We start from the raw sequence: 9,446 nt of genomic DNA, 5'->3' as shown, positions 1-9,446 counted from the left end.
CTATGGCTTTTTCGTGTGTCATTTAATACCATGTCATTATCTTGAAATGGTCAGGGTTATGTTTAGGCGACAAAACTACGATAATGACAACAGTTAGGTTTAGGAAAATCACCATGGTTGGGCTTAAAATGAGTACGTAAACTAAGTAAAATACATACATAAACAACGTAACGGAAGTATGAAAAACGCACTTTTGGACTAGAACATTGGTCTCCTGGTTGAAAGACCTATGTTTGTTGGACCCATCCACCTCTTTCTCACATTTTATTCTACGTCATTAGCTCTGGCCGCAGCATATTCACGCAGATGCGTTTACATAGCAGTCCATACAGACTAAATGGCGTGCACATGACTCACAAAAGCAACAAAGGCGTTGTTATTGCACGCGAAATGACTTACAAATCAGATAAGTTACATTTATGAATTTAAAAATTATTAGATATTAAGTCAGCAGATACTAAAACAATTGTGAGATATTAAATCAAATGTTTTATTAATTATTAAAAATGCTGAAAATCTAAGGCAAAATTATTAGATAAGTCACAAATATGAGATATACGTCAAATTTATGTGGTAGTTCAAACTTTTAAGAAAATATATCAAAGTTTTGAGAGAATAAGTCAAAATCATTAAAATGATAAGTCAAACAACTTTTGAGTTACGAAGTCAACATTATAAAATAGTATGTCAAAATTAGGAGAACTTATTAAAAATATGAGAAACCAAGTCGAAATTACGTGAGAATACATCAGAATTTTGAGATAAGTTAATATTTTGAATAATTAAGTTGAATTATGAGATACTTAGTCAGAATTATAAATCAAAATTAAGGATAATCTAAGTCAAAGAAGATCACTTTTATTATAATGTCTAATTTTTCATAATTTTCTTTCCTTTTCTTGGCGTAAATTGTCTTCCATACCTGCCTGACTTGAAATAATCAAACAGAAATTTACATCAGAACCTGCCAAACATGTGGACATCATCCTCAGATAACCTCCCGCTGGACACGTTGCTGTGCTGAAGCACTAAAAAAAATGAGAGGGTCCGAAAACCAGCTGTGGGTTTCACATTCCTGACTCCTGCCATCGGTCCCCTCAACAAAAGTTTGACCTCTGTGGGCTCCGACTATAAACACGGGGCGCCGGGTGTTGACAAGGCCAGTATAACCTGAAGGACACTGGGTTTGAGGACCAGCAGCTGTCTCAACATTCACACACTTTTCTGCAACTCGGGTGTCCATAAGGTCAAAGGGGAGTCAACAGTGAGCAAAATGAAAAGTGACAATCATCAGAGAAAAGATGACAGGGCTGGAGGACATCGTGCATAGACACAATATCACTTTGTTTTTCTTCTTTTAACATGAATATGGGAGCAAATATGTATATATATATATATATATATGTTTTTAACAATGTCTTTATTTATTTTTTTGTTATACAAACATCAGCATTATTATGCAATATATACAATACAGGATTTACTTTAACAAACATAACATTACCCCCCCACACACACCCGTTCTCTCTTAACTTTTCCCTTTCTTACAGGGCCAAAATCAATACACAGCTTCCCAGTATCAATCATACAATTGAACAGTTAAAGGGACTATTTGTAACTTTCAGAAATGCTTGTTAACAGAGACATTTGTCAACGAAAGTCAGCGTCGGGCTCGCGCTTGCTCGCTCTAAATAGACATTAATGAGCATCGCTCAAAACAGTGAGGCGACACACGTCAGCTAAAACCACAATATCACTCTATATTTCACCTCTTGGCAGTAATGTTAACTGACCAGACGAAGGTCTCTCCATGAATCAATGCTGATCCTAGCGAGTCGGTGCCGGGGCTGAAGCAGGAAGAGAAACGTTATCGTCTCCCGATTGCGCCCGCAGCGAAGACACCGGCACCCGGTCGGAGACGATAATGTTTCTCGCTGCGGAGCCCCGTCCCTTCACAAGACACGGAAAACCTCTGTTGGTCTGGAAGAGCTGCAGAATTTATTTCTGCACAAACGTCCACTGTACGTTCACTAGATATTCTCAGAGCTGCTAACTCTCCTGCAGTGTTTAGTGTGCGCGCATGCACGTCTAGAGGTGGAGCGAGACAGCGAGAACGCGTGCGGTATGTGAGTGAAGGCAAGCAGGCAGAGGAGCGGAGAGTCCAGCCACACGCAAGCGCGCATGGGATCCCGTTACAAACAGTCCCTTTAAATGGCACCTCTAACAAAATGAAGATACACATAAACAGAAAATAAATATATAGAAAATAACTAATAAATAAAATAAAAAGATTTTCAAAAACAAGAATCCATTTGGGAGCAAATATTTAAATTTAGAAAATGTTTCTGCCTTCTTTCACCTCAATGGGGAATTCCAGCATGGAGAACAGGGAGGGTGAAGGGTTAATTTGTGGCCGGGGAAACCTGATGCTAATTAAGTCTCAGGAATGCCACATACTGACATTGTAGAGCAGAAGCCCTCAGAGTGGGTCAGGCATGGAGAGAGCCAGTAATGCCTGTGTCTAATGGTTTTATTCCATATACTGACAGTCGGGGAAGCCAGTCTCACCGGAGCCTGGAGCTGAAGGTAATGTTCAGATCTCAACTTTGTTTCCAGTTGTGACAGAGAGGTTTTCATCTGAAAGGAGGATGCACAGTTTTGGAGATTTTTTCCAGATTTGGGAATCCAAATCTTAACTTGTATTTTTTTCTTCTTTTGCAGGGAGAGAGATATAGCTGAGGAAAAAAATGGTTTTAGTAACACCAGGATGATGCACAGTTTTGGAGATATTTTTTTTCCAGATTTGGGAAACAAAATCTTAACTTGCATTGATCTTCGTTTGCAGGGAGAGATATAGCTGAAGCAAAAAAAATGGTTTTAGTTGTGACGGAGAGGTTTTCATCTGAAAGGATGATGCACATTGTTTTGAGATTTTTTTCCAGATTTGGGAATCAAAACCTTAACTTGCATTTTTCTTCTTTTGCAGGGATAAAGCTGAAGCAAAAAAAAATGGTTTTAGTTGTGACAGAGGTCTCATCTGAAAGGATGATGCACAGTTTTTGGAGATTTTTTTCAACATTTGTGAATCAAAATCTTAACTTGCATTTTTCTTCTTCTTTTGCAGGGAGAGAGATAAAGCTGAAGCAAAAAAAATGGTTTTAGTAACACCAGCTCTGTTGCTGCTGTCTTGGGCATCACTGCAAGCTGTCGCAGAGATCTGCCGAGGGTCGCACTGCTACGGCGCGGAAACCGCCGATCCAAGACCGTGCACCGGAGCGCACTGCCCGGGGGGCAGATCCTCCAGACATCCGCGGCAGTTTAACCCCACAACACAGGGGAGAGCGGCGCAGATAGTCGCCAGCCAGCACCACGCATACCCGGGTTCACCGAGAGCAGCATCGGATGCGTATCCGGCTGTGCAGCCACTTCGCGGTGGAGGTGGAGGTGGAGGCGCACGGATGAGAGAAGTTCTCCCTGCAGGATGCACCGATGCAGACTGCGTCGCCGCTCTTGTGAAACAATTTCATCCCACTAATGACACCCGAGACTGCAGAGGGATCGAGTGCAGACTGCCGGCGAGGATCCGGCCGAGAGCCCGAGCGAGGTCTTGTGTGGGAGAAGGATGCAGCTCGGAGGAGAGCGCCAGCCAGCTTCCTCCTCCTCTCCATCTGTCCGACAGAGCCGCGCAGTTTCTGGGAGATTTTCCGGAGCTTGGATATCCGTCGTCGGAACTTGGCGGAGCGCCTTTGGGAGTCCAGCTCACATGTGACATCAAGCCAGGTCTGCTATCATCATCATCATCATCATCATCATCATCATCTAACATCTTAACTGAGACGATTATAGACTGATTATCTTCTTCAAAATGTCCTTTACGCACCAGTCAAACCACTGTGAGGCATTTCTGGTTGAGTGGCAATCTTCAAAAAGAAGTTGATGAATTATTATCTTGCTCTGGAAACAGTCTGCCTATAATTTAACCATGCATGTTATACCCTTTATTGACTTTAACTCCCTTTCCTCACCAGTGATCTGCAAAATGGGATTATTTTAGAAAGACTTTGTTGATCTTCAGCCTCTGCACAGCAACTAGAGCAGCTGAACTGGAAAAAAAAAAATGTCTCTGAGTCAGAAAATGTGGAGTGCTTTGATGTTGGTCCACACAGGAAACTTTCATTGCACTTGCCAGCTAGGCCAATAAACTGGGGTCACTGGGTGTTCACACTTTGTTCCAGCAGTATTTCTCCTGAATCTTAATCTCATTTAATCACTTCCTCCACAGCGGTGTTTAACAATAAGAGCTTGTCTGATCCCATATTTCATTCTGCATTATTTGCCCCTCAGGGGAGAATGAAGTTCCCTCAGAAGATGCCCTCATCTTGCACCTCCAGCTGGCAAAAGGTCAGGAGAAACTGGTGGAGGCCCTGCGAGCCCAGCAGATGGTCATCCGAGACCTGCAGCAGAAGCTGGTCGACCAACAGGAGGCACTGCTGTCGCAGCAGAGGGAGATCCTGGACCAGCAGCGGCGTATGTACGAGCAGATGGACGTGGTGAAGGCCCAGTACGGCCTCCTCTCGGACACCGTCAAACAGGTCTCCTTCCAGGGCCTGCAGGGCGAGCTGCAGAGCTACTTCGAGAGCCACCTGGCAGGTCTGCAGAGCCAGGCCCGCAGCCACCTGCAGAAGTCCTACGCCGTGCACAAAATGGACGTGGACGCGAAGGTGATGGATGTAGTCGGAGAGGCTCACTTTCCTCAACCTCTGCTGGGATGCCCTTCGCCCTGTGGGCAAGAGGAGTTCTGTGATTTCCAGAGGGATCCACCTCAGTGTGAGAAGTGCACCATGTGTCCACCAGGCTTCTTTCTGATCTCACAGTGTTCTCCAACTGCAGACAGGATGTGCCAGGTATGGCCCTTTAAAATACTGATCTGATGTCTGTTTTCATGATGGTGAGACTGATATCTGGACTAGATTGGTGTTATCTGATGTGTGAAAACCACACACACACACAAGTGTGAATGAGTTCCAGCTGATGGTTGTGGTGTCATATGGTGGGATCAGTCAGAGGTTTTCAGGCATATGGCAGCAATGAGCAAATATAATAACAGCTGATTTGGAGGGAAGATGTTCACACTCATCCCTCATTAGGATAAAACTAAACTCAGATATTTGCAGTTTCTGTACAACCTATATTATTTAGGGCTGTCCTCGACCAAAGAAATTCTTAGTCGACTAACACTCATACAACTTTGTTGACTAATCGATTAGTAGATTTAATCAACAGATCTGTAAAACTGAGTTTCTCCACAAAAAATTGCACAGAAGCACCTCTTTAAATTTGTTTTTACCAAAGATGTGCTTATAAGTTTCTTAGAAATAAGTCATTCAGCATGAAACAATTACTAATCGACTAAAGAAATCTTAGTCGACTAAGACCAAAACGACCGATAAGCTGACTAATCGACTAAGAGGGAGCAGCCCTTCTATTATTAACGTTAAAAATGTGTTTGAATTGCAGGACAGAGATGAATGCCTTGAAGTACCAAACATCTGTGGAGAGCGAGTGAAGTGCCTTAATACTCCAGGTAACACACTTTTTTATATTATTATGTATTAGGGATTAGGGAGCGCCACCAGTTCTAAACGTGTGCATGGGCCTGGTGCAAATTTTAGAAAGCGCAGCACGCCTACTAGAGGGCCGAACATGACTTTGCCTGTGTAATTATGGGTTATCGGTATCTGCTGAAAAAAAATCCATATTGTGCATCCCTAAAATAATATTTCCCTCTTAGTATTTTCATTTTAGAACAAATTTTCCACCTTTTCACTCCTTGGTTTCTCTATTCTCTGTCTTTAACTGCACAGGGGGGTTCAGGTGTCTGGGAGTCTCTGAGAGAGAAGCACTGATGGGCGTATGTGGTCACGACTACTTCTACAACCAGGAGCTGCAGGAGTGTCAGGCCTGTTTTGACTGTGATGGAGAGCCTGTTTCTGCTCCCTGCACCGCTATCAGCGACTCAGTCTGCGGTCAGCCTTCAGAGAGCCGACTCTCCCTGTCTTGGGGGGCCAGTGTGGGGGTCCCCCCTGCCAGGACCTCTGGCGCCCACATTTTCCCCGGGCTCCAACTAAACATCCACGGAAAAGAGAGAATCGATCTGCTGTCCAACGAGGCTGGGCAGCTGACGTTCCTGCAGCACGGCCTGGTGTGGTTGGATCACAACTTTGCGATAAAGCACAGCTGCAGGAACTTCCTTCAGTTGGGAATGAGGCTCAACGGGAGCCAAGAGGAGGAGGGTCTGGACCTCAGCGGGGTTCGCATCGAACAGCCGGACGGGAAGTACTTCCAGGGCGTCAGCGTCAGCAGTGGCGTAGAGGTGGAGCCCAACCACACCTTCACTCTGCTGCTGAAGAGTCCGAACCAACACTGCAACCAGAGCAAAGACATTCACGTCTACGATATCGCTACTCCCTCTTTCAGCCTGCTCTGGTTGTCGCATGACACCGGCGCCGTAGCTATGACGGCTCAGATGTCCCTGTTGACGCACTACCAGACCAGCTACCGCCCAACTTTCCGCATGACCTCAGTGTCCGACCCGTATATGATCATACTAACGCACGACAACCGCGGTGTGCGCTTCACGGAAAGCGGTGTTGTGAAGTTCGTCTTCCAGCAGGCGCTCTACTCGATGGGCCACACCTGCGTTCGAGAGGGTTTCTCCCTGATTGCCTACACTAACCACAACGGGACAGGCCAGGAGGCGATGCAAGCCTTCAAGACGGGCGTCAACTACAGGGACACCTCCATCACCCTCTCTGGCGCTGTGAGCGTCGCCGGCGGGGACACGCTCAGCTTTGAGATCACATCTCCGTCGCAGTGCAACATCCGCTACTTTGGGGACAGCACCGGGATCAGCATGCTGAGCCTCATCTGGATTCCCTCGGCGGTGTCGTCAGCCCTGACTGCCACCGTGTCCAGGACTGGTCTGCCCTCCGGAGCAGTCAGGAATAAGCAGCTGTCGTTCCAGCAGATCAGCGCCGACACGCCGCAGGTTCATTTGGCCCGCTCGGGGGAGCCAAACAGCCGGAAGAACTTTATATTCCACGAGAAAGGGACGGCAAACATAGCCCTCAACCTGAAGCTGATACACTCCTGCAATATTGTGAAACTCACTCTGCAGCGGTCGGGGGTTCAGGGCGGGCAGGCAGGTCCTGTGGCTCAGCAGGTGTCTGGACATATGCCTGATGGGAGCGAGTGGGCCAGCATCGGGCTGCGAGCTTCATTTCCCGTCCAGAACGGCACAGCGGTGTATGTTACTCTGGACTGTATCCGCGGACGAGTTAACCAGATAACACACGAGGGCGGCACTAACATTTCAATCCTCTGGGTTGCGGTGTGATCCAAGAAGGGATGAAGCCTTTGTCATTAATACAGTTTGTGGAAATAAAAGAAAAGACAGTTTTGCACAATATTGAATTGCAGAGCAGATTCAACAATTTACCAAATTAAGAGAGAATACTGGTAGATGAAAGTTATTCATCTATTACACATATTTTGTCATACTATTGTTTTATATGTACGTGTCATCACCTGTTTAAACTTTTATTGTGAAATCTCATTTGATTAACATACTGTAAGTACTGCTTTTGCTTGAAGTACTTCGGCTGGTTGAGCAGTGACCAATTCTTTATGGGATGTGTGTGTGTGTGTCTGTACAGTATGAGTGTGTGTACATATACTGTATGTGCAGTGGTGCTTATATATGTACTGTATGTATGAGGCATGCCTACTTTTGTATGAGACGTTTAATATGTATATCCTTACGTTCCTGCACATATTTAACTTGCGTACTGTATGTAATAAACCTTTTTGTATTAAATCATTAGGCATTTTAGTTTAACATTTTGAGAGATACGCTTATTCACTTTCTGGAAGAGTTAAATGAGAACATAGATACCACTCTCAGCTGAGCTTAGCATATAGACTGAAAAAAGGGGGAAACGGCTAGCCTGGCTCTGTCCAAAGGTAACAAAATATGCCTACCAGCACCTCTAAAGCTCTCTAACTAACACATCAAATCTTGTTTGTTTAATCCGTAAAAAGAACTGCAGTGTAAAAACATTCACTATTTTAAAGGTGCAGTGTGTAGGATCTGGCGGCCTCTAGCAGTGAGGTTGCAGATTGCAACCACCTGAAACTTCTCCCGTGTGCCAAACATGTAGGAAAACTACAGTGGCTAACATGAAAATTTAACCGCAAATGTCCCTATCTAGAGCCAGTGTTTGGTTTGTCCGCTCTAGTCGACTGTAGAAACATGGCGGCCGGCTCCGTGAAGAGGACCCGCTCCCTATGTAGATATAAACGGCTCATTCTAAGCTAACGAAAACACAACGATTCTTATTTTCAGGTGATTGTACACTAAAGAAAACATGCTTATTGATATTATATTCAATTTCTACCAATTGATCCCCCTGAATGTTACACATTGGTCCTTTAAATGAGAAGATAGACACCACTCTCAGCTGGTTAGTTTAGCTTAGCACAAAGACTGTAAACGGGGAAACAGCTAGCCTGGCTCTGTCCAAAGGCAACAAAATACTCCTACCAGCACCTCTAAAGCTCAATAATTAACACGTCAAATCTTGTTTGTTTAATCTGTACAAAAACTGCAGTGTACAAACATTCGCTATTTTAAGGGGGGTTACGTACCGGACTATTTCTTGGCTAAGAACAGTACACCATTTTTTAAACAAAAAGGTAAAAAAATGAAGTGCTGGTTGGTGGATTTTTTATGATCCAGGCTAGCTGTTTCTCTCTGTTTCCTGTCTTTGTGCTAAACTAAGCTACCCAGCTGCTCTTGCTAGCCTCATATTGGTATCAATCTTCTCATCCATCCATACTCCATAAAGCGAATACATGCATTTTCCAAAATGTTAAACTATCCCTTTAATGCTCTGAAGAGCCATGAAAGAGCTATACACACATATGTAAACTTTCCTAAGCAGGAGTTGGTATTTGATGATGTTTTTGATGATATTTATTTGCCTTTTATAAAACCAGACTTTTGTATTTACACTATAGAATGCATATATTTGTCAAACATGAGAAAAATATAATAATATGTCATATATGGTAAAAAAGTAGGCGATATTCAAATAGAAGCAGTGATAGCCTCTATCATACGTTTATTTGCACACATATAGTTTAACATAGTATTGTGCAAACATTGTACTTTGTTATTCTTTTGCGTAAATGCTGTTTCCCTGTGAAGAGTTGCCCATGCATTTCCTTCCTAATTGCCTCTGTGTGTGTTCTGTCCTCTAAACAATTAGGCATAATTAAGTGTTTCAGGGAGTTGGCAGCGAAGCCACGGACATTCTTTATTCTCACTTCATTATGTTTAGTGATTTTTTTTTCTTCTCTGTGGTTGGGCTCCCTGCACATGTCAA

At 44.1% G+C, this 9,446-nt stretch overlaps 1 protein-coding gene across 2 annotated transcripts; it reads left to right on the top strand.

Moving 5' to 3' along the window:
• The first annotated feature begins 2,457 nt into the window (after positions 1-2,457).
• nell3 (NELL (neural EGFL like) family member 3) lies at positions 2,458-7,533 on the top strand. Of its 2 annotated transcripts, XM_074621786.1 has the most exons (5): positions 2,458-2,586; positions 3,125-3,780; positions 4,345-4,904; positions 5,518-5,584; positions 5,865-7,533. In XM_074621786.1, exons 2-5 carry the CDS (start codon positions 3,153-3,155, stop codon positions 7,394-7,396), a joined length of 2,787 nt encoding a protein of 928 aa, XP_074477887.1. In that variant the 5' UTR covers positions 2,458-2,586; positions 3,125-3,152; the 3' UTR covers positions 7,397-7,533. The 2 variants fall into 2 exon arrangements, with proteins under 2 accessions (XP_074477887.1, XP_074477888.1); XM_074621787.1 differs by lacking the exon at positions 2,458-2,586 and having other exon boundaries at positions 3,019-3,780.
• The last annotated feature ends 1,913 nt before the right edge of the window (positions 7,534-9,446 follow it).

This window comes from Sebastes fasciatus, chromosome 21, assembly GCF_043250625.1.
Source record: "Sebastes fasciatus isolate fSebFas1 chromosome 21, fSebFas1.pri, whole genome shotgun sequence".
Taxonomy (NCBI): Eukaryota; Metazoa; Chordata; class Actinopteri; order Perciformes; family Sebastidae; genus Sebastes; species Sebastes fasciatus.
This window is presented reverse-complemented; position numbering and strand designations above follow the sequence as displayed.